This window comes from Tiliqua scincoides, chromosome 4, assembly GCF_035046505.1.
Source record: "Tiliqua scincoides isolate rTilSci1 chromosome 4, rTilSci1.hap2, whole genome shotgun sequence".
Taxonomy (NCBI): domain Eukaryota; kingdom Metazoa; phylum Chordata; class Lepidosauria; order Squamata; family Scincidae; genus Tiliqua; species Tiliqua scincoides.
In genome coordinates this window covers 71,123,854-71,149,124 of record NC_089824.1, presented here as the reverse complement: position 1 = coordinate 71,149,124, position 25,271 = coordinate 71,123,854, and the positions used below count along the sequence as shown (strand labels likewise).

Here is a 25,271-nt window from a genome sequence, read left to right as displayed (position 1 = left end):
CAGAATCTCTCATGAAAAACAAGTGATGGAAAGATCAGATAACTAACTGCTTCAAGCACTGCAGCTATACAAAAACCAGATAGCTGCTAATTGCCCTGCAAAGAGTCCACAGGGAGATAAGTGTTTGAGCATCTTTTTTCTGCGAATTTATTCTACTTATTAGTAAACGAAAAAATCTAGAAAGAAATAAAATATTTAAGTCTCATAAACCTAGGTGGATCCAGGTAGAGTTTCATTTTAAAAAGTGGGTCCCCAAGTTGAAAAGTTTGGGAATCACTGCAATAGAGGATTTATCCACCACTTCACTTTTGACTGCAGAAACTGCCTGCAATACTTTAGAAACTTTAACATTACTTTTGAGGAAAATATTCCTTTGAATATTGGCACAACACAACTCCTAAGGAGCTATTTAATGTCCAAAAGACTGAGTTTCATCAACATCACATGAAATCCCTAGAATCCATCTAAAATCAAAAGATATACCAAGTTCCAATCCATGATATATTCAATCTCGCTCTCATGCTCACTCACAGTTTGCTTTAAATTACAGGTTGGGCCTTGGTATCTTCAGGGAGATCTGTTCACCAGACTCACCACCCACTCGCAGATATCAAACCCATGAATACTGATATATGTGGGGTGGGGGGGGGGCAGAGGACCTCCAAATGCAACCAGAAGTGCCTCTAAGAGGACTTGTGAGGCACAGGGAGGCCACATGCGTCCTTGTTGCTCCTCAGAACCCATGCCTCCAGTTGACCGGAAGGCACTTCTGAATGTGTCCAGAGGCCCTCCAGATGCGGATTTGGAACAAACGTTGGGTCAAATCCATGGGTTCCAAGCCCATTGATGAGGCAGACCCACTGTACTCATCTAACTGATTGGTTGGTAACAGTAACTGCAATTTTTAAACCACGATAAAACGCTAAAAACATGTTAAGATAAAATTGGACAAGTATGGGAACAGAAGTGGCCAGTATTACTCAATCTTTCCTGTGCTCTAATTCTATCCTCTAGTCTCAAGGTTTGAGCATACAGAAAATTTCAAAGTACAGGCAGCACGCATTATCCATGGAGTTAGTATCCACTGATTTCTTCATCTGCAGGTCCCCGAACTCAGACATCTCTGGAGTCAACCTGGACACCCCGGAGGTGAGGGGAGCGGTGTTTTCCACTGAAAACCAGAAGTTGCCTTTAAATGACTCTGGACTTCATTCTGAAGCCCGCAGAGACTGCAGGCAGACACATCCTCTGTGGAAGTTAGAAGAGTCTCTGAACCTGACTGGAGCTTAGCTCTGGTTGGGTTTGGAGGGGAAGGATGAAAACCAAGGGTTTTCAATATCCTGGTTTCCTTATCCACAAGTGTTCAGGAACAGAACCCCCCATGGATAATGAGGGCCACCTGTTTGGTAGACTCTTCCATACCATAATTGTAAATTATCTAAGAACAGATTATAATTCTTTGGTCCCATAAATTTCACTATCACAAAACTGAACTTAAGTAGTCATAAAGAGCCCTTGCATAATCCTATATTTATACAGTTTCTAAGAAATGCAGTACAACAGCAGACTTGCTAAAGCAGTGATTCTCAAACTTTGAGGGAGCTTTACTCCCTCAGTAAGTCTTTGCAGGGGAGAGGCAAGGGCAGGGAAGCAGTCCCCAGGATCATGTCCCTAAAGGAGGGGGGCCTTTCACTTGTACTCAGTGAAGGCTGCTGGAAGCTGCAGAAGGTGCGGGGAGCCCAGTGCAGCCCTCCTCAGGACTCCCCAAGGCTTGAAATCTTGAAACAGAGCAATTGCAATGCACCTCCTGCAAATAGGAAGCACTTTGTGACTGTTCTGTTTCAAGATTCCAAGCCTCGGGGAGTCCTGCACAGGGCTGCGCTGGGCTCCCCTCACCTCCTGCAGTCTCCACTGAGCACAAGTAAGTGAAAGCACCTCCTCTTCACCGCCTTAGGGACATGATCCTGGAAATCACTTTCCTGCCTCTCCTCTTCCCCCTCCCCTAAAAGGGACAGGGGAAGCGTTACACAAGCTGGTGGGTCACAACCCACCAGTTTGAGTACCACTGTGCTAAAGTATTTGGTAAAAAAATTCAATTTTACAATTCATGACAAAAAGAAAACCGCTTCCACATTTGCATTCAAATTCCCAACTGCATTCTACCACATAATGATGAAACAGCATCAGACATCATTTTAATTTTTTTGCAAAGATTAGAATGCATAGAAACAGCCCTCTATCATGCAAAAACAATTATTCATATGTTTGACTGAACTGGTCACTGTGGGTTTGATCCGTTAATAAAAGCACTGCCATTAATATCACTTTTGGTCCTGGTGTACTCAGCCATATTAAAGCAAAATGAACAAACATCAAACTGAGCAAAATCTGATTTATTCATGTATGCAATTCTTTGCAGCACATTATAATTATTTCATACAATGTAAATGGCACATTAGCTTATGTAAATACTGGCTAAGATATTTTGTGTAAAGAAAGTTGCATACTGATCAACTCAAGCACAATCTGGGAATAGAACATCCCAAACTTGATCCCATCATCCTCAGGACCCTGTCCAGGAAAACAAGCCTGTCTTCCAATGCTGAAGTATTTCAAGCAGGAAAGGGGGAAAAAATCTATTTGCTGGGGTGTCTCGGATTTCCCCAGATACTGAAAAGTCTGGGTTATGAAAAGCTTTTCACCCAAATAACTGAAAGCTGTGCTTCTGGAAAACTCTGACCAATTGTAGCTACATGTAGGGCTTCCTGAGACTGAGGAAGTGACCAGATGTCTTTGACGTCTCTCCAGAGAAAGACACATATCTTTTAATAAATAAAAGCCAATGTGCACATTCTGGATCCACAGGAACAGCACTAAGGCTGCATGGTGAACAACTGGGAGAATGAGTGGAGGTTGGACTTAATACTGCAACTCTGCAGTAAGTATCAACACATGTCAAGTATCAGGTGATTCATCCCCAATAGAGATTTGGAGATAGGCTTCTGTTAGACTGGTGCCAGGATTGTGAACTTGATTTCTACTCTAAACTTTTAATCATTAAGTCACTCCCACTTTCTGGATCAAGGATGCTGTGGGGTTCCCATATCTTTTAAGGACAAAGAACACTGAAAATATTCTGGAGACATGTCCCGTCCCCTCCCGGAGCCGGTTCTAGAGCTCCGATTTCCATGTGAATACCTCTGACGTTTCTAGATAACTTCTGGCATTTCTCTAGGTCAGTGTTTCTCAAACAGAGGGTCAGGACCCTCCAGGTGGGTCACGAGTCAATTTCAGGTGGGTTCCCATTTATTTCAATATTTTATTTTTAATATATTAGATTTGATACTACCATGGTATATAATTGCATTTGGGGAAATGTTACAGATCTGTACTTTTAGCAGGCTACTATGTGTATGTTTTTAACAATGATAGTAAATGGCACTTACTCCCAGGTAAGTGTGGATAGATTGCAGCCTAAGATTGTCAAAAATTTTCCTGCTTGATAATGTCACTTCCATTCTTGACATCACTTCTGGTGGGTCCTGACAGATTCTCATTCTAAAACGTGGGTCATGGTGCTAAAAGGTTGAGAACCATTGATCTAGGTCAGGGGTGTCCAAAGTTTTTGGCAGGAGGGCCACACTGTGTCGGGGTCCAGGGGAAAAAAGAATTAATTTCTATTTAAAATTTGAATAAATTTACATAAGTTTACATAAATGAATAAAGATGAACTTATATGAATGAATGAAGGTCTTGCAATAGCTCACGGCCTATAAAAGGCCTTGCACAAAGCAAGACTGGCCTTTCCTTTGCTGCTGCTACTGCATCACAGATGTGAAACAACAAGCAGTGGAGGGAGCCCTCATCCCACAGCTCACGCGAGAGGTCAAACAGTCTCCCTCAAGCTGAGAGCAGTTGCATTGGGCCAGTGTGGGCTCCAACAATCACCAGAGGGCCAGAGGCCCATTGGGCCACATTGGGCTCCCCGAGGGCCACATTGAGAGGCCTCAAGGGCTGCAAGTGGCCCCAGGGGCAGGGTTTGGGCACCCCTGCTCTAGGTTATTTGAACTCTCAATAGTGTGATATCCTGGAGGCTTAAAATGAACTCAGAAGAACTCTGGTCAGAGAGGCTCTGCTGGATCAGGTCAAAGGCCTATCCAGTCCAAAATCCTCCACAGTTGCCCACAAGCTGGATCTGGGAAGCCCCCACACAGGAAAGAAAGGTATACTTCTCAGCTGCTACTGCTCCCCTACGAATGGAATTCAGATACTTCCCTACAAATGGAATTCAGATACATACTGCTGCTAAAACAGGAACAATACAGCTGTGAAAATCTTTTATTTTCTTTTACTTCAGGAACTCGTCATCTGAGAAGTACAGTGGTCCCTTGGCATCCGCTATATTGTTATCCATGGATGCTGGAGGATAAACCAAGGGTCACTCTCTGGAGCTCATGAAGCCACTTCCAGGTTGTACTCAGGCCCACAACTTCCTCCCTTAGCCCAGGGTCACCCCAGAATGCACTGCAGAAGAGTTTAGGAAACACTTCAGCAATTCATTCTGGAGCACACCAGGGCTTGGCGCCACCTGGAAATGGCTTCCAGGAGCAATAGATGCTACCTTGCAGCTGGCAGTTTGCAGCACTAACATAGGGAATGCTGTTGATTTTTTAAAAAACTAGTTCTGACCTTTTTAAAAAAGATTTTACTACCCATGTCCAGAAACAGAACCTCCAAGGATGCCAAGGGCCCGTGTTAGTTCAAAATAAAACGACAAAAAAGCATTTTTTTTTTAAATTCCTAACTGAAATCCAGTATTTGTCTAGCACTAATCATGTTGAGGCTTTACATGGAAGCCTCTCTCTGTACAATATTGCCATCTAGTGTTTGAAGCATGTACATATTACTGTAGAAATGAGAGTATGCAACTACAGAAGCATCTGTGGAAGCAACTTTCTTCTCTCACAAAATATAACTACCGTATTTGCCGGCGTATAAGACGACTGGGCGTATAAGACGACCCCTCCCCACTTGGAGGCATGTTTTTCAGGGCAAAAAAGTCGTCTTATACGCCGGCAAATATGGTAAATTTATTCAAATTTTAAATGTTAATTAATTAATTTTTTCCCCGGTCCCCAACAGTGTCAGAGAGATGATGTGGCCCTCCTGCCAAAATGTTTGGACACCCCTGGGTCACACCCTACTTCCCCACTGAGCACCAACCACAATGAGGCCTCAGTCCTACCCACACTTTTCTGGGATTAAGTCCCACTGACTATAATGGAACTTAGTTCTGAGTAGACATGCATAGGATTAGGCTCAGAGTCTCTTACACAAAAAGCATTTCATACTTTGTGTAAGAGCACAGAAACAGCACACAGACTACATGCAGGGTGTCACATCTGACGAGTGCATGTATGATTATTTGGCTGTGCATACACTACACAGGCTGGACCAGTGCAGCCAATCACAACCTCTTACTACTCGTAAGTACAATAGATCAGACTTGTGTGAGCACAACAGATCACAACAGATAACCCGCTCAGGTCTTGACTTTCAAGTATTTTTCTTATAGAGAAGTTCTTTCCCCATAGAAAAATGACACGGTTTGAAGAAGTGGCTCTGTGACAGATAGTGATGAGAACAAAGGGGGAGGGGACACAGAGAGAGAGAAAGAGAGACAGGCTATGCTATGCCGAGGTCACTGCACCCTTGGAAAAAAGTTTTCCCTGCTCTTCTTATTTTCCTTTCTCAAGCAGCAGCTGTGCCTAGACGCTGACCCAAGCAATGTCCTTGCTGCCAGGTGCAGGGGGGGGCCGGGACCGGGACCGCACTGCAGAGGAAAATTACTTGGCTCCCCAATAGCTGCTTCTGATGCTAGGGATGCTGTTCTTTTCTGGTAGGATTCTAGTGCCTTACAGCTGCTTGGCAGGCAGGAACCCAACAGATAAAGTATCCTTGTTGACAAGCATCTTTGTGCTTGGAAATGCAGGCAGGCAACGCTGAAGGTCTGCCTGCCTGACAGCTGCTGCTGCTGCTATTTCACAATGGAGAGAGGTGAAAAGCGGTGTGCCCCAAGGATCTGTCCTGGGACCGGTGCTTTTCAACCTCTTCATAAATGACCTGGAGACAGGATTGAGCAGTGAAGTGGCAAAGTTTGCAGACGACACCAAACTTTTCCGAGTGGTGAAGACCAGAAGTGATTGTGAGGAGCTCCAGAAGGATCTCTCCAGACTGGCAGAATGGGCAGCAAAATGGCAGATGCGCTTCAATGTCAGTAAGTGTAAAGTCATGCACATTGGGGCAAAAAATCAAAACTTTAGATATAGGCTGATGGGTTCTGAGCTGTCTGTGACAGACCAAGAGAGAGATCTTGGGGTGGTGGTGGACAGGTCGATGAAAGTGTCGACCCAATGTGCGGCGGCAGTGAAGAAGGCCAATTCTATGCTTGGGATCATTAGGAAGGGTATTGAGAACAAAACGGCTAGTATTATAATGCCGTTGTACAAATCTATGGTAAGGCCACACCTGGAGTATTGTGTCCAGTTCTGGTTGCCGCATCTCAAAAAAGACATAGTGGAAATGGAAAAGGTGCAAAAGAGAGCGACTAAGATGATTACGGGGCTGGGGCACCTTCCTTATGAGGAAAGGCTACGGCGTTTGGGCCTCTTCAGCCTGGAAAAGAGACGCTTGAGGGGGGACATGATTGAGACATACAAAATTATGCAGGGGATGGACAGAGTGGATAGGGAGATGCTCTTTACACTCTCACATAATACCAGAACCAGGGGACATCCAGTAAAATTGAGTGTTGGGCAAGTTAGGACAGACAAAAGAAAATATTTCTTTACTCAGCGCGTGGTCGGTCTGTGGAACTCCTTGCCACAGGATGTGGTGCTGGCATCTAGCCTAGACGCCTTTAAAAGGGGATTGGACAAGTTTCTGGAGGAAAAATCCATTATGGGGTACAAGCCATGATGTGTATGCGCAACCTCCTGATTTTAGGAATGGGTTAAGTCAGAATGCCAGATGTAGGGGAGGGCACCAGGATGAGGTCTCTTGTTTTCTGGTGTGCTCCCTGGGGCATTTGGTGGGCCGCTGTGAGATACAGGAAGCTGGACTAGATGGGCCTATGGCCTGATCCAGTGGGGCTGTTCTTATGTTCTTATGCTAGGGATGCTCAGGGCCTTATTTTCTGGTGCCTCACAGCTGCTTGGCAGGCAGGAACCCAACAGATGAAGCACCCGCCACCCAGCACCGTCTCTGCAGGAAAATGCATTGAGGGACACTGAGCCTGCCTGGCGAGGTTCTGCCAAGGGAGATGGAGTGGCGCCTCCCCTGCACCTGCTTCCCAAGAGCATCCTCCATCCAGCCTCGCCCCTGAGGAGCGCAGGAGGGCCGGGCGGGGTGCGCTCCCTCCCGCCCTCCTTCCTCACCTACCGTTGCCTCCCTGGCAGCGGCCGCCACGGGGATGGGCAGCAGCCCGCGGCCCTGGCCAGCCTCGCCAGGTCCTGCTCCTCGCCCCCTGCTGCCGCCGGGCCTCGGAGGCAGGCGTCGCTCCGCTCCCGCTCGCGGGGCTGCTCGTAGAAGCGCTGGCAGAAGAACCAGGCGAGTGCGCCGCCGGCAGCCCCTGCCGACAAGGCGCTCAGCCCGCCACTGCTGGGACCGGCACTGACGCCCCACAGCTGCCTGCCGGGAGCCAGCTCTGGGTTGCTGCCGCCGCTGCGGTCCCCGAGCAGGCGCTGACACCGTCGCCACCCTAGGAGTCCCCTCCGCCCTGCCATAGCGCCGGCTCCGCGGAGCGTCAGGGAGAGCCAAGCTGCGGCGGCAGCCGTGAAGTCTCGCAAAAGCTGAGTGCCCAGCGCGAGAACAGCGGCTCTCTCCTGGCCAAGCTACCGTTACTCCGCCTTCCCCTCCCCCACCCTCCAGCGCCTCCGCCTCCTCAGTCCCCTCCTCAGGTCTCCCACCTTTGCTTGCCTCAGGCCGCGCTTAACGGTCTCGTGACACAGTGCGGCTACAGTCCTAGCTACGCTTTCCCGGTCGTGAGGCCCATTTGCCGGCGTATAAGACGACTGGGCGTATAAGACGACCCCCCCCATTTGGAGGCATGTTTTTCAGGGCAAAAAAGTCGTCTTATACGCCAGCAAATACGGTATCAAATACTTTCAAGTATAAATCTTTGACATTTCTTTAGATACCTCCAGAGGTAGCAGAAAGAGAATTTGCCTACCAGATAAAACCCTACCCCTCTGGTGGTCATGTCACATCTGACATCTCAGGTTTCTTAATACCACCACTAAGCAATTTTTTCCAGTGTGTAAAGTACTTCACACATAATACCTTGATCTAAACCTTACAACAACCCTGTAAATTATCATCCCCATATTGTAGCTTGAGAACTGAAGCCGAGAAGGAATAGCTTGCCTAGGGACACCTAGTGAATTCCTGGCAGAAGTGAGATTCAAACAGGGGAAGACTTGATTTACATACAAGTCTTGGAGGTGAACCACACCACTTTCAGGGTAGTGGTTATCAAGCAGTTGTTTGGCAGAACCCTGGCACTCTGCTTGTCTCAGAAGATAACGGTTTCTCACACTGCTTTCCCTCACTGTACGCTCCAAAGACCAATGGTGGTTCTTAAGAGACTTAGGGCCCAACCCTATCCAACTTTCCAGCACTGGTACAGTGGCAATGCAGCCCTGAGGTAAAGGAACAAATGTTCCCATACCTTGAGGAGGCCTCTGTGACTGCCTCCCCACCACAGGATGCAGTGCATGTCCCATTGACACAGTTGCACTGGCACTTGGATAGAATTTGGCCCTGAATCATTGGAGAGGGGGGAGTGTAACATCTGACAAGATATTGTTGCGCAAACATGCTGAATAGCATACGCAAATGAATTTGAATTATGTAGTCATTTACAAAAAATCGGCTCCTAAGGAAAGATTCGTTTATAAGGCTACAATCACAAAATCTAGATCCTATCCCCATGTTTCGCCCTAACTCTGTAGAGTAAGGGTCTCCAAACCCTGGCCTGTGGGCCAGATGCAGCCCACAACAAGCCTCTATCTGGCCCGTGGCAAGCCTCTGGTCTCCTGCAAGCATCTCACCCATTCAACTGAATGTGATCAGAGCTGTGCTCCAGATGCACCTGGAGAGGGTTCTAAGGGCTGGGGAGGCCATGAGCCTCTCCTCAGAATGCATTCTAAATACATTACTTCCTTATTTTTCTAAAAAAACAGGAGTGACATTTTTGGGCCGTTTGAAGACCTTAGACTTTCTGAGGTTTCTAACGTATTTAAGTTTTATATTTAAAATTTATTTATTTTTCCAGCCTTCAATAACATGCCAGATATCTGATGTGGCCCTCTGGCCTAAAAGTTTAGAGACCCCTGCTGTAGAGCTTTCTCAAGGGAATAAAACTAAAGATTAGTTAGCTGTCACCTAACCACTTTAGGTAGGGACAGGCAAATGTTCTGGCAGGAGAGCCACATCATCTCCCTGACACTGTCAGGGGTGGGGGAAAAAAGAATTAATTTACATTTCAAATCTGAATGAAGTTACATAAATGAATGAATTAGAGACAGAAGTTATATGAATGAATTTTACTGAGCTTATTTATAATACACAGGAGAACTGTAATACAAGAAAGTAGAACCCCATAAGAACTATGAACTGTTCGCCAAACACCTTTTGCACAATGAAAACATACAGCCTAAGCCAGAAACACATGAACACATAAATTGTTCAGAGGCAATGGGGGGGCGTTAAAATAATGCCCAGGGAAAAGCAGAAAACATCACTGTATTTCCCATATTGTGTAATTTCAACTGTGGGACAAGAGGTTTACTGAACACAGTTGCCAGCACTAACTCTGGTGTTTTTGGCTCTTTTAAATACTACAAGAATGTAAAGAGGTTCTAAAAAGCTTCTAAATGGAACCTACAGAGGATAGATGAAGGCACACAATCTGCAATGCTAGCTGGAACATTTCAACATCACACTTATTTCTTTCATCATCATAATTTATATCCAACGTTACCTAAAGGATCTTACATTCTATAGTTCACAGTAATGTTCTTTCTTCAAATGTTTTTCTTGTACTGTACCAAGTGCAGTCACAGATTACAGACCACAAGCCCGTTGTAAAGAGAAAAACTGCAAGTTCAATTAGTGACTAGCAGAATTACAGAACCCAGATTCTACCTGGTTGTTATTAGAATAAAATGTTCTTAAAAGCCACAGAAATGAATGTATGCATCTTCATCAAATCACCTTGGACTCCATTTAGCTGACATTTCTGTAATTCATTTTATAAACAAGCTCAATGCTAATAGTAAACAAAAAGACAAGCAAAAATAGCTGACCATTTAATCAGTATACATTCTTAATGTTACCATAGGTTATTCAATTTGTTTTAAAGAAAAAATGGAATGCTATAAACTGGACAGTCAATAGAGATAGGAAAATGCTGAACTGCAATAGGATAAGAATGCTGTCAACATTCTTAATACCATAATGCCAAACCTGAAATCCATAAAATAGAAGCAGAGCTTTACCAAATAATTCATTGAATTATCTGGTATGAGAAATTTATATTTTTAATTGCTCTCCTGAAAGAAACATTATGATGTAGTCAGCAGTTTGCTAGATCACATCTCTCATAAAGGAATGAATATCTAATTGTGTCATTCACATGTTAATGCAGCAATTTTCATCCTTTATCTCATGGCACATTGACAAGGTACTAAAACTGTCAAGGAACACCATCGGTTTTTTGACAAGGCACACTGCACTGCTGGAGGGGGGCTCACATTTCCAAATGGCCCGACTAATAAATGATCCTCCCCAAACTCCTGCGGCACATCTGTGGACCATTCACGGCACACCAATGCACCACGGCACAGTAGTTCAAAATCGCTGCACTACCAACTTCCTCTTGGATAACAGTATATATTGATTTGGAGCCCAATGTAAACGTACTCCTGCTCAAGAAGATTTGAAAAGCAATTTGAAAACAGCTATACAGTGGCCTAATAGTGTTTTATAGTGTACTACTTACCAGCAATAGTATGCGCATAAAGTCTGCTACCAAAAGTGAAAACATGTAATTCATATAGTTTGGCAATCTTTTCTAGGAATTCCTTGCAATGCGGACGCAACCGTGTATGCAGCATAGGTTCCCCTCGTCCTAGCTGAAAATGAAAAATTCCCTAAAAAGAGAGGAAGAACATTGATAAGACTTGCAGAACTTATGCACCATGCTTAAATTCATGCTCCTGCTACAGCTTGGGTAGAGTTTCACTGTTACAGATTTTAGTTTTCAACCATTTACTGGACACTATTAAACAAATGCCAAACAGTTTATTGTACACACAAACATACATCATGTTGTGGAGATCTGTGATTAGATATTTATATTAACGTCATGAAAATCAGCATGACTCAAACTAGTCACTGGCTGATGAAAAGTATTAGCACTCAAACAAACTAGATAAATTTAGTGATAAATATTTGAGACACATCTAGGCAACCTCCGTTCCTTTAGTTTAGGTTTCTATAATCAGGAGAGATGTGCAATCAAAAAGTCAGGGAAGACCATGGTTGGAATCTAGGGAGGCTCATGCCCATGGGTAAAACTAGCTGAAGCCCCCCACATCATAGCTAATGCCAGTCTGAAGAGTATACTAACCTCCACAAAATGTGGTGGGCAGGTCCACAAGGGAATCATGGGAAACAGCAGAGCTTGCACACAATAACACGTGGCTCTTTAGAGCATGGTCCACCTCTAGTGTGTCAGCAAGTAACTGTACTGAGTATTCTCAGCTCTTTTTCTGGCAAGAGGCCATTCAAGCAGATTGAACATATTAAATAATGACAATAATAGACCTGCTTATTTTTTCAGGCTTTCAATAAACTATTTCAGAGTTTTTCAAACTGTGGGTTGGGACCCACTTGGTGGGTTGCGAGTCAATTTCAAATGGGTCCCCATTCATTTCAATATTTGATTTTTAAAATGTTAGACTTGATGCTACCATAGCATGTGATTATATTTGGAGAATGTTACACATCTGTACTTCAGGAGACTACTATGTATATGCTTCTAACAATGATAGTCAATGGGACCTTCTCCTGGGTAAGTGTGGGTAGGATTGTAGCCTAGGTTTGTTAAAAATTTTCCTGCTTGATGATGTCACTTCTTGTCATGGTGGATCCTGACAGATTCTCATTCTAAAAAGTGGGTCCCGGTACTAAAAGTTTGAGAATGGCTGGCCTACTTTGTTTTAAGTCCTTGACTAGATGACTAGTGAGTTTTTCATGCTGCCATTCATTAACTGTTGTCAATTAAGAATGCCAGTTTAAACTTGCATTCTTAAAAACAATTCTTTTTCAGACTCCACTACAGGCATGCCCCCTGATCCACAGGGGTTTGTTCCAAAACCCCCTGTGGATCGCACAGGGGTTTGTTCCAAAACCCCCTGTGGATAGCTAAAATTGCAGATATAGGCGAACACCTGTCCCTGTGGCCTAGGCCCTCTGGAGGCAAGGGGAGTCCGATTCCCCTCCAGAGGGGCTTTTGAACTCAGCAGAGGCTGTGGATGTCTGTTTGCAGCCTCTGCTGGGCTCAGACTGAGCTTGGAGGTTGAAAAAATACAACATCCAGTTTCTCTGTGGAACTGTAAGTGACGTTTTTAATAGCCTTATAAGGTATTAGGAGGCCCAAGGAATCCCCAGAGGGCTCCCCTCGCCTCCAGAGGGTGCACACATGGGGAAGGGAGCTGTGGACCTGACCATGGATAACTGAATCCATTGCTACAGGATGCAGATATGGAGGCCCCATATCCAAAAATACTCTTTGCACAATTTCTCACTCTTTGAAAAATTGTCAAAGATATTAACACCAATTTGAGACTGATAAAAAAAGCAATAGAGTTCCCCTTACTTTGTTAGACATCTGCTGGCAATGCTGTTCTGTGGTATGGATCAACGTCTGGTCCAGATCTACCATTAGTACCAATTTTCTATTTCGGCGTAACCTCTCCTGGTCTTCTCTTCCTAACTGTTCAGCTTGCTACAATAAACAGAGATTAACATAATAAGTGTGCTTCAGGAAAGTCCCAACAGGAGTTTAACACGATATATGAACAGATCTTAGAAGCAGCAGTTATGTTTGATAATTCAGTAGGGGAAAAAATTAAATCATTGTTCACCCAGAGCACCAAATTTGAACAGCTTCTTTCAGCTGTATTGAGGAATATAGTGTGCAGACAGAAGCAGAGGTAAATGTTAGCACTGCCATAATGAGAACACCCAAACTCTCGTAATTTATGGAAATCATGTTCACAGTAGCTAGGGGCCACGGATCACAGTATGTTGGAATTTGGAGGTGCTTGTAGCAACTCAGAAGCCCAGCACAATAATAATAATAATAACTTTATTTATACCCCGCCCTTCTCCCCAAAGGGACCCAGGGCGGCTGGATCCAGCACAGATCCACTCTCTCCATATACACGTAGCGAAAGCTAGGGATTGTTTTGGCTTTGAGCTTCCAAGACTGGGAAGAATGGCTGACTGGTTTTGGAGCAGAAGAGACGAGCTGGGACTAGCTTTGATCCTGGGCTGCTGAGGCATTTGGAACATTCAGCAGCCCAGCAATCAAAACCTTAGCCTTCTTCTTCAGCTTAGAACAGAGAGGCAGGAATATTCTCATTATTGCTCCAGGCTGCTGAGGTACTTAAGCACTTCTAAAGTGCAGTGCAACTGTAAGGATAATTCCTGTCCCCTGTCCAGCTCAAGCATTGGGCGAAGGCTGCAGCTAATCTCATCATGTTCACCAGAGGGCAATGAAATGCTTGCCAAGATGAACATGAGACTCCCAATTTCAGCCATCTAATTTGCCTAATTTCTGGCAGGTGTGTCACTTCTGCTCTTGTTTTGTGACAAAAGAAACTTGCAAAACAGAATATCTTTCTGCATGATCATATCTGTATCTGTGTATTTTATTGTCTTCGTAAGTTATTTTAAGTGCCCCTTATTAGGGAGAAAAGTGGAATACAAATTGGTTAAATAAAATCATTTTTAGCAGTCAGCAAATGATGGGCAGAGTACTATCAGTCATTACCTCTGCTTCTCCATTTACTCCAACAGCATACAGAACTGGCTAGTCAATGTTAAGTGCAATACTTTAGAATTGCAAAGCAATCTTTCATGTGTAAATAAAGTCTGGTCCGCAGATGGCAAGCTGTATGTCATAGAAACAATGCATTTGAAATTCCCCTTTTTGCCACTCCTGCTAAATAAAGTAGCTTAAGATGCCAGATCACAATTCTAGTATGCTTTACTATATTTTGTTTAACAAACTTATACCCTGCCTCCTCAAGAACACCAAATTAATCCACTTAATCTATTTAATTAGATGAATTAAGTGGATAATTTAATCTATTTAAGAAGTTACCTAATGCCCTTCCATTAACAATACTATACCAGAAACATCGCAAACACACAACAGAAATCACTTGTACCAGACATAAATTAGGAAGGAAACAAGTTTTATCTTCAAAAGCTGCAATTTTATTTCAGCTCATCAGAATCATGCATGGTTTGGGATTCTATCCATTCAGAGTGACTGTCCTCTTCCAACTTGCTTAAGTTAGTCGTGCTTGAATTATATACGCACATAATGAAGAAATTTCTTTAATTAGATCTTAACTTTGAACTTATGCCAAAACTGACAGAAAGAGTGGGAGCATACTTGCCTCAGAGCTAACCATCAGTTCTGGGACACTATGAACCATTGATACAGTTGCTGTGGATATTGGCAGATTCTGTTTTCCATTCTTGCTTCGCAATCTAATAGAGGGAAAATAAGTAAATATCAAACTATTTCAACAGTACTGTTTCTAAACCAACAAACAGAGTTAGCAAATTTATTGCAATGTGAATTTTCACAAGCAATAATCTTATTTACCTGATGCTCAAACCAGACTTGAGCAGTGGTACACAAAAAGGAAACAGATGATTGCATCTTCCTAGCAACCAAATATCTATACTTTAAAAAGTTCTGCACAATTCAGGTACAGAAGGTCAATTCGTACTTGCTTTTTACTTGCTTAAAAAGCATATGAGCTTAAATTTGTAGAGACAAATTGAAACTGGATCATTTAAATATGTTTGCACCACTTAGAACTTAGGAAGATATGCTTGTATTTTGTCATGTAAAATTTAAAGTATTTTGTTTTTACACAAAAGTTCAAAAAGTAAACTTGTCTGTCCTTACAGGGCATGAAATAGGTACAGCCAGAAGTTTCGTCCCATAGTTAACTTATGGCACAATCCTAACTCCTGGTTGACCTGGTGCAGGTGTCCCTGTGCAGGCTCCAAGTGTCACAAACATGCCTTAAAGCATGCTTGTGGTTACTCATGAGCGGTAGAATCAGCCAGTATCCTGGGGCAGTGCACAGGTAAGGTTGAAGCAGGCAGCATGGGAGTTGGAAGAGGGTGGTAGGAGGGTGTTTTGGAGACAGGGAGGGCAGAACAGAGGACAGATTGGGCCTGAGAGAGGGCGGAACTGGCAGAGCAGGCCTCTGGCATACTCAGACCCCTGTCCTGGCCTGCCTGGAGTTACACCTGGTTTCCCAGATTTGCAACAGCTAAATAGCTGGTGTGGATCCAAGAAGCCCCATAGGGTTGACTGCAGCATTATTTAGAGTAAGGGTAAAAATATTCCCTTTCCCCCCAATAGACCTCCAGTCACCTCCTGATTGGCACTAGATGCAGCTTAGGCCGTGTGGCCCTTCTGTACCAGTGCAGCTTAGGAAATTACAACTAGATATTAACAGATTCCACAGGAGACAAACTTATTTTCTTTCCACCTCCTTGGGAACTCCCATCAAATACATTAATGAGAACAATTTTGAGAACTTTTAACAAACTTGAAAGCATTTCTGAAAACCACACAGCCAAAGGAAATTTTGTTTTGGTAGTTGTTCCTATATTAAAAAAACAAGCCATTGCCCATTTGGTTTTGTATTGTTGTATTCATAATTTCTGACTATTGCAGCAACTACGTTTTATGATTTTTAGTTCTTTCTCTGTTGGTTTATTTGTCGATGCAGCTGAGTCGATACCCATCAGCATCTCAGGAAGCATGCCACAGTGCCAGGTTCCATGCAAAAGCCTCTGCCCAGGCATCTGCTTGCTGTTCCCTGGCAGCACAGAGTTTGCTACTGTCATGGTTTCCCACCATACACGAGGGAATGCTAACTAGGTGATGGCAGGGAAACGGCTGAAGATTGGCCTCACAGAGGTAAAGCTGAAGGAATCTGAGAATTTATTTTATTTAAAATATTTTTATTTCACCTTTCCTATGCCAGAGCAAATGCCAAAAGTGTCTTGTAATTCAAATTAAAATAAAAAATTAAAACAAAAATGTTTTGAGCCCTCACTGAAAAACCATGTGGTAAGAGGCAGCTTTGTTCCCTTGCCATTAGGGAATTCCATAATCAATTAAAAAGTACTGGACACATAAGAAAAGGATCTGTCTCCACTACAACTCTCCTATCATCGCGTAGTAAGCATCCCCATGGGACCTGAGCTGCTTATTGAGCAACAGTGGGGGAAGCAGTAACAGCAGTCAACCACCCCCTTCTTCCACTGGTACCATTTTACAATTCCCAAATGTCTCACATCCCTTCCCCCAAACAGCATTAAGGGCCAAACCAGGTGTGAATCCAAGGGGCGGGCATGGGTGCGTGTCCAGCAAACCTCAGCCACGGTGGTCAGTTGTTCTACCGGGAGCCCAGATCTACCTTGCAAATAGATCTGGGCTCCAAGTGCTCATGGCCCCCCCAACACAGACAACAGATCTGCGCTTGGCCAACACACAGGGAAGTTGTAAAAATTGTAAAATGCCACTGCTGCTGCTCCCCACCACTGCCTGGAAAGTGCCTCCCAATGACTCCCTGGAAGACAACAGCAAGTCTTAGCTTGCTGCACTACCATACAGGATGTATGAAAGAGGTCTCAGACCGGTGCAGGCATTACAAGGGTAGCTGGTGTGTGCACTCAATGGGCGGAGAGTAGCACATCATGGAGGTCCTTTTTTTTTGCCCCAGGCCAGTGGCCCCCAAAACTGGTACCATCACTGAACACCACCTATCCTCAAACTGTAGTGTTTTACTATTCTACAAGTGCAACAGCATGTTGTACCCTGACCAATGATTTCTGGTCCTGCTAGGTTACAATAGGCATAAATTGCTTTTAGTACTGGGGAGGACATTATTCTAGTGAGTGTGATTAACTCTGTGCTATCAGTCAGAGCCCAAACCTGTACAAATACTTACTGTGTCAAATCCTGGCCACATTCTGCACACAAGCTTTTCATAACAACTGGATGACTGCATCCTTCCAGCCTCACCAAAACACCCCTGGAAAACAAATTGAATCTGATTTATGACAAAACTGATTTCATCTTATAACTGTTAAGTTGTATCAAATGCACAGCATTAACACAAAATTATCATTTCCCCATTTCTCTTATTGCTGCAATGAAATTTAAAAAAGCCAGTTATATATCATTACATGGTACGTTTTTTGCAGGTTTACGCAATGTTGAACATAAAATACAAGTGTTTGCTTCATTTTTTAGTATTTCCTTATTTTGAATAAAGGCCCATATAATAATATAGTCATGATATCTATTGCAATTAACACTGGTTTCAAATACTAAATTAACAGTATACCCACATTATGCAGACTTAATACCAAACTAATGTGAACGTGTACATGCCCTCGTGTGATCCCTTAAACAGAATTTATCAATTGCCTAGTACTAATCTCAGAAAAGAACAATATATGAACTTCAAGTAACTAACATACCTAGTGAACCAATAACAAAAAACTACTCTACAAAGTTTCCTTCTTCAGCTAAGACTAAAATCCTGCAAAATAACCAGGTGTCATGGAATATGAGAAGAACTGTGAATGAACAGATCTGAAATTCAGCAGATAAGCAATTGGACATTGCTGATCGTTAGGTAATAGCATAATTCCCTCTTGAAAGTTGTTTCCACTCTAGATATTTTTTGCGTTTCTGATTGACAGCTACCATCCTTACTGATCAACACAAAGCTCCAGAAACATTAACTACACCTGTTCACGTTCATAACAGTATCCATAAATTTATAGTTACTCAGATGATTGAGTGTATCATATTGTAGGTGAAACAGAGCCACCTACAGACAAGATAAGAGGTTTCTACATACAATACTTGGGGGATTTGCAAGACACAAAGTAGATAAGATTGTAAAAAAAGAAAAAGCAACTAAAATCAGAAACCCCCCCCCCCCCAACAGCCTGATAAGGTCCCAGCAAGCTTAGTAACCCCCGGGACCCATGGAATATTGAAGTTGCAGTTGGAAAAACAGTGGCAAAACACCCAGGTGGTGGTGGTGAGAATGGACAAATTAGATGTCTGAACCTTTAACAACTGAAGAGGGCTTTGGGAAAATGCAAATATTTTGCTGCAGGTTCCTTTCGTTATTTCTAAGTCAAATAATTCCCAGTAGTCAAATATAAAAACAGAAGTAATGCTTCATGCGACAACCATCTTCTACAATGGTTAAAATCACAGGAAGTCAGATCCAAATTTTTGCCATCACTTCTAAGAGATGATTTGAACTCCCTCTCCCATATTTCAGGGACAATTATTTTTGCAGTCACTACATTTCATTAAAGTGCAACTAATGCTAACACAGTACCTTAAAAAGTCAAAAACTAAAAAAACTGTTTCTGTGAGCAAGTACTCTATGATTGCAACTGTCAACAAAAAAGTTTCAAGTTTTTATGATGTTTCCATCATAACATTTTTAATATTTTGCAGTGTTGGTCAAACTGAGAAGTTCACCTTTGCTCATAAGAAAGCTGACTGATTTCAATGCAATTCTCTCACGAACATAGAATACAATATGCCTTAGCATACTGACTGATAAATCCAGCAGGGACGTAGCTGCCATGGAGTGCCATTCCTCCCCCTTTTTTCAGGGGCGGGAGAAGCAGCAATTATGTCAGCAAGTGCACGGATTCTCTTCCTCTATATTGGCTATAGGCAGGGGTGCAGATGTAGCAGAGCACTGTCACAGCAACAAGGAATCAATTATGCACCTTCACACAGAGAGGAGGAATAGCAGTACATAACACAACCAAGCCAGGAAGGAAATATGAAGCAATGGCACCCTGCTTCTGTGCACCTGCATGACCTGCATCATGATGGCAGTAAAGGTGGCATTGACAGCTGACATAAAATTGCCAAGAAGAAGATGACTGCCCACCCATCTCCATCTCCCACTTGGGAGCACTGAAGCAGCCCTCCCTTGTGTCTTGCATCCTCCCTGTTCAAAGAGAAACATGAAGTGAGGTGGAGAAGAAACCATCCGGTATCCCCCTTTACTTTTGTTCTCTATTAATAATAGAAAAAAATATGATAAGCCAAAAAGGCCGTATGTTTGAATCCAACAACCAATTGCTTATGTTGGGGGAAAAAATGTATTTTAATTCTGGTTTTAAAGCTGAAAGCACCATCATGCAGCAAACAGCATAAAAAACAATAAAGATAACAGTCAAAATACAAACAGCACAATGATTATAAATGCACAATTTTACTGATTCTTGTGTGTATCTACACAAAACAGATGTTTGTACTGGCACAATCCATTGGGAAGTTCTTACATTATTGCACTGAAATGAATGGGAGCTGAGCAAGAACACTAGGCAATTTACAGTCATGTTTTGCTCTGCTCCCCTTCAATTCATTGAGTCTTGAGAAGAATTTCTCAGCAGTTGTGCCCGGTGTTGGGAATGACTTTCAATAGAGGCCCTCCTAACCATTCAAAAGAGTAAAAGAATCTCAATGCAAGAGTTACTTTCCACTAAAAGTGCAGCTCTCTGAATTTAATAACAAGCAATTCCAAATTCAACTCACAGAAATACAATTGCATCCTCTACAAGAAAATAAAAATGTAGACTGAATACTATATATGATGCCCATACAGTATGCGATGCCCATCAGTGGTGTACCTCAGGGGGCAAGGGGGACAAATGATCTGGGCACCCGGCTGGGGGAGCAGTGCTATGCCACCATCACCCCCCCCCCCGCACCACCCAGGGTCTTTTGCCCAGAAGCATTCTGAGGGCCTCTTAAAGGCCTGGAAGGGCCAAAAAAATTCTGATATCACGGAGGAAACCAAAAGTGATTTTTTTGGGTCCTCCAACGCCTTTACAAAGCCCACAGAGGGTCAGGAAGGGTGTGAGCTGGCTCCCTGGGCCTCCAGAAGGGAATCAGGGGGTGGTAGCCTGCAGGGAGATGGCAGCAACTTGCCAGGGTGGCAGTCTAGGCCCTGGGAGCTACCGGGGCCAGGTTCACTACTGATGTCCATACTATACATGATGCACATGGTACTCTTATTTCCTGTACTAGAACTGTTTACTAGATAGTATGCACTGGACTGTAACCTAAATGCTGAGGTGATGCAAACAAACTCAGAGCAACACTGGGTCCCACCACAAACAGAGGAAGAGGACCAATCCAGACATGAACTTCCCACATGGACAAAGCAGTGTAGCTTGCTGCTGCATGCAAGCAAACAAATGTGATCTACTGCAGACCACTATCTTACCTTAAAACTGATCATCAATTACCATTCACTCCAAAATCTGGATGTACATCTTGTGCATCCTACTTTTCTCCCCAGCATTCCCAAAGATGTTAGTCCCAGAATAACTACAGTATTTTAGCCCATTTAACTATTTCAAAAACCATCCTATGATTGGATCAAAGTACGTATTTTGATACTAATAAAACTCATATAAATTTAGATACTAATATCTAAATTATAGAACACCACTTCCTTCACTTCAATCTTTTTATTTTGGAACAGGATAGTGCAAGAGTTAATCAAGAAACCACTGTTGCAACCATTGGAATTAATACTTATGATTTTCTTTTTATTTGATTGTTAAGTTGACAATTCATTCTGAACAGACTCATTAATACAGTTCAGATAAATGCTCAGGTGGTCTAATAGTGCTTCTGAGATTTAGAACAGGTGTTGCATGCAAATACAAATGAACCCAAGTTTAAGAAGTCCAGCAAAATTAATTTCAGAATGTTTTCTACTCTCATCTCAAACTGTCCTCCCTTAATACGGTCCCCACCCATGTTTCCAGTTCTGCCTTATGAAAGATAACAGCCACTGTAATATTTACTATCTAATCAGCATACAGCTTTCTCATAGGCTGTTCATCTTGACCGCTTTGAGCCCTTGGGGTAAGGTGTACATATAAAGCTTTAAAAAAAGCACAACCATTTTATACCACCCTTCAACAACTTCACATCGGCATACATGGTTTACCACTCAACCATCCACCCTCTATCCACACAATAACCCAGTGAAGCAGCTAGCATTTCTCAATGTTTGTCCCCCACTGTACCACTTCACACAGTTCAACTACTGGAAGTACCAGTGGAAGTAATTGGCATCACCAGTTCCAGATTGGAGATGAGAGACAATGCAAACAACCACTGGTAAGAAGCTCAGGGAGGATGGGAGGACTTTTTCAAGCACACGAAAGTGCATGCCAAGTTAAGCCTCTTAGTGTTGCTTGTTGCACTGCATCACTGGTCTCACTGCCAGGCAGTGAGGATAAAGGGGTCCCGCGAGTACCAATGGACACCACCTCAAGTACCACTGACAGTACGAGTACCACAGGTTAAGAAACACTGAAGTTGGTTAGAGTGTGATAGGTTCAAGGTCACCAAGCAAAAGCTTTATAGTTGAACAATTACTAGGTTTCCCCAATCTACACTCTATCCATTACAGACTCTTTATAAACCTGCAGCTAAAGTTCCTCAGGAATGACAGCCATTTATATTATTCTGCAATGTACTACATATATTGATAGAAGTAATAAATATTATTGGGGGGAAACAATCTTACTATAGGATGCCAGGTGTTATATACTGCAATTGAGTAGTGACATCTGAATAACAAATGTATCTGCAGCCAGGAAGAGCATGAAATCTCTGCTTGACAAGGCCAACAGCCATGTGATAAAAGCAGAAAAAATAGTTTCATCTAGTTTCTCTTTGATTCACCTTCTGTTGTTATTTATGCTTTCAGCTCTCACTTACATGTGATGCTTGCTTCTTTTCTGCCTTAATTTTACTTGTTGGAATTATTTTTATACTTTGATTTTTGTTATATTTCAAATGTACTGACTTACAGTACTGGTTTCTAGCTGCTCTGTCTGTACCTTTAATGAGACGAAATGGTTGCAGAATAGGAATATTTTACATAGTTTAAAATCAGTGCAGATCGTCCAATAACATTAAAGGAATTACGGTAAACAGAGTAATCATAAATCACTGTAAAAATAAATAGGTCAGTAGAGTATAGGTGAATGCAAAGCAATAGTGACAAGACCTCATGGAGCAATCTTATGTAGGCTTCCTAGTTGCCTAATATTTAATTATACTTAGCATTTGTACAGCACTTTCTGAGTGTGCAAAGTTTTAATATGTATTTTCTTGTTGAAATCCTTACAATAACCCTGAAAGGTGAATAAACATGATTATCCCTGTACAGCAGCTGGGTAGCACAAAGAGAAAAACAAATGGTTTGGCCACCTTGTGGGAGTTCATGGCCAAAGCAAGTTCTGACATAGGAAAATCCTAATTTGCAACTCCATCTCTGTCACTGTTAACACTAACTCTCCTACTTCCAAGCAAAGCTTACACCAAATTGTAACCTTAAGGGTAAGATACATGTGGAAAGATATATCAGAGAAACAAAAACACCTGTATAGTTTTAAACTTCAATGTCACCTTTCCAATAAATTAGTTTTAGGACAAGCAAAATGAAAAACCAAAGGAAAAAAAATTACTGTCAAACAAAAATAAAACCACAGGCAAAACTTAGCTATGTTGAAACATTACCTGCCAAAGTTAAAAGGCCTAGCAAAATCTTTTCTAAGTGTTTCAGGGTGCCAAAAAGACATCAGAACAGGTGCTAAGTGAGGGTCCAATCCTATCCAACTTTCCAATGCTGGTGCAACCATGCCAATGAGGCATGTGCTGCATCCTGTGGTGGGGAGGCAGTCACAGAGGGCTGCTCAAGGTAAGGGAACATTTGTTCCGTTAGCTTGGGGCTGCACCAGTGCTGGAAAGTTGCATAGGATTGCCTCCAAGTCTTCTTTGGAAACTGAAAGCCACCTTGGAATTAATTTGCCAAAAAAGTATGTTTAAAATAAAATAAATAAATTTTAAAAACACATGTTCATCCCACTGTAGCGGTCAATGCAGTTCCATGGCTTCTTTGTGCTTCTTAGACTCATCTGTGCCTTCTTCCAAACAAATAAAATAGTACATTAGCATTGAATGCCAACTCGTACTGGTGGAACTGGTCTAACAAAAATAATAGAGAAAAAGGAAATGTCTTAGGGGCGTGTGGTGAAGAGCATAAACTACACCTAACTTCAGTTGCCAGATTAAGATCCACTATTTGCCCTGCCATTCTGGGGGGGAGGAGTCAGGGTGCTCATTCCAAGGAGCCTGCATCTTCAGAGAGATGCTTTCTCACCCAGCCTATTAAGACTGCAATCCTAGCCACACTTTCCTGGGAGTAAGCCCCATTGACTCTAATGGGACTTACTCCTGAGTAGACAGGCACAGGCTGGGGCTCCAAGCTGCACTCCTACCCACACTTTCCTGGGAGTAAGCCCCATTGACTCTAATGGGGCTTCCTGCCAAGTAGACAAGCCTACACTGGGCTGCAACTGCGGACAGTGTCGCTTTTCTCCCGCCACCCGATGCCTACTCCTTCGGCGTGTCCAGCGCCAGCGTCCTGGCCGTGCTGAGAGCGAGGAGAAAGCGCTGGGGGAACGGAGACCAGCAAGCAGGGGCGCCGAGTGGTGGGGAGCGGGTGGCTGCGTCGCTCTCTCCGGCCGCAGCCGGGGAGGGGGTGTAGGAGGAGCGGGGCTTCGACCGTCACTGGCGCCGCAGCGCGAGAGGGAGGGGAAGGGACGGGGCAGGCGGAGCGGCTCGCAGAGCTCCCGGCGCGTCCTCTCAGCGGAGGAGGAGAGAGCTCTGCCCCGTCCCCAGGCGCCGGCAGCGGCGTATTCCTCAGGCCCCCCGTTCACCCTACCCGATCCCGCCGCCCGCCCTCGGCTCCTTACCCGGGCGGGATGACCTGCCCGCGCTGCACGCAGAGCTCGCGCACCACTCCAGGCCGCTCCGCCTTCAGCTTGCGCTCCGCCGCCCGCTGCGAGCCGGTCTCGGCGGGGGTGGCTCCGGGCCGGGCCGGCACCTGGATGGGCGCGCACACCGCCAGCACCGACCCGATCTTCACCGCCGCCCCGGCCGACACCCGCCACTCCAGCAGTCTCAAGGGCTGCGGGCCGGGGACGCGGATCTCCGTCACTTCGGACGCGGCGGCCGTTGCTCCCGGCTGTTCCATGGCCTCGGCTGCGGGGGCTCCGTCCAAGGCCTGGCCCGTCCGGGGGGCGGGTCGCGATGGCAACGGCGGCGCTGCCGCCGGCTCAGCTAGGTGAAGCGAACGTTCTCCCCTCCCCCACCCGCCCCCCAACAACCACCTTCCAAAACCAACAACAAGAAGTGGAGTCACGAGCCGCGCCAACTGAGCGCGAGGTCAAGGCGCTAGTGCGCAGCCGCGAGACACTCCTCGCGCCCGGGCAGGCTTAAAGGGACCGCCACACAGAACCGCCACCCCGCCCAACGGGGTTCAGGTAGGCTTGCAGGAGGGGACGTTGTTAGCCACTCCTCCCACGTTCCTTCCGGCATCGCAAGCCCCAACCGCCCCTGATGACGTCACAGCGCGCGCCCTCCCTTGGCACCTCCCCGCGTGGGCTACATAACATACAAGCGTCATCCTCTCTAATCATAGGGCTCATGGGATATAGATGCAGGTCGGCGTGAAACAGAACTACAAGTTCCAGCATGCATTTCTTCAGTGGCGGTTTTGCGCATGCGCACTAGGCTGTAACCACTGGTAGTTCTTTACCATAGGAGCCATGTTTGGTTTTAACCCATTCCTGCCCAGTCCACACTTGAGCTATGGCAAGAACTTGCTCTGCAATCAGGGCTGCACCACTGCTCTGGCCTGGGCATTGCTGCAGCAGGTTGACATCAAGGCAAAAAGAAAGGCTATTGTAAGAAAGTATCAGGAACAACAAAATCAAGCCTGGGCGTGTGTCACTTA

At 44.2% G+C, this 25,271-nt stretch overlaps 1 protein-coding gene across 1 annotated transcript in view; it reads right to left on the bottom strand.

Moving 5' to 3' along the window:
- The window catches only part of CTDP1 (CTD phosphatase subunit 1), an 84,319-nt gene extending 59,518 nt beyond the window's left edge, over positions 1 to 24,801 (bottom strand). Inside the window, exons 1-5 of the mRNA XM_066623882.1 lie at positions 24,229 to 24,801; positions 17,343 to 17,426; positions 14,757 to 14,850; positions 12,944 to 13,072; positions 11,063 to 11,213 (exon numbers count right to left, since the gene is read on the bottom strand). Of these exons, the coding sequence (XP_066479979.1) occupies positions 11,063 to 11,213; positions 12,944 to 13,072; positions 14,757 to 14,850; positions 17,343 to 17,426; positions 24,229 to 24,509 (739 nt within the window). The 5' untranslated portion in view covers positions 24,510 to 24,801. The remainder of the gene's footprint in view (positions 1 to 11,062; positions 11,214 to 12,943; positions 13,073 to 14,756; positions 14,851 to 17,342; positions 17,427 to 24,228) is intronic.
- Between the last annotated feature and the right edge of the window lie 470 nt (positions 24,802 to 25,271).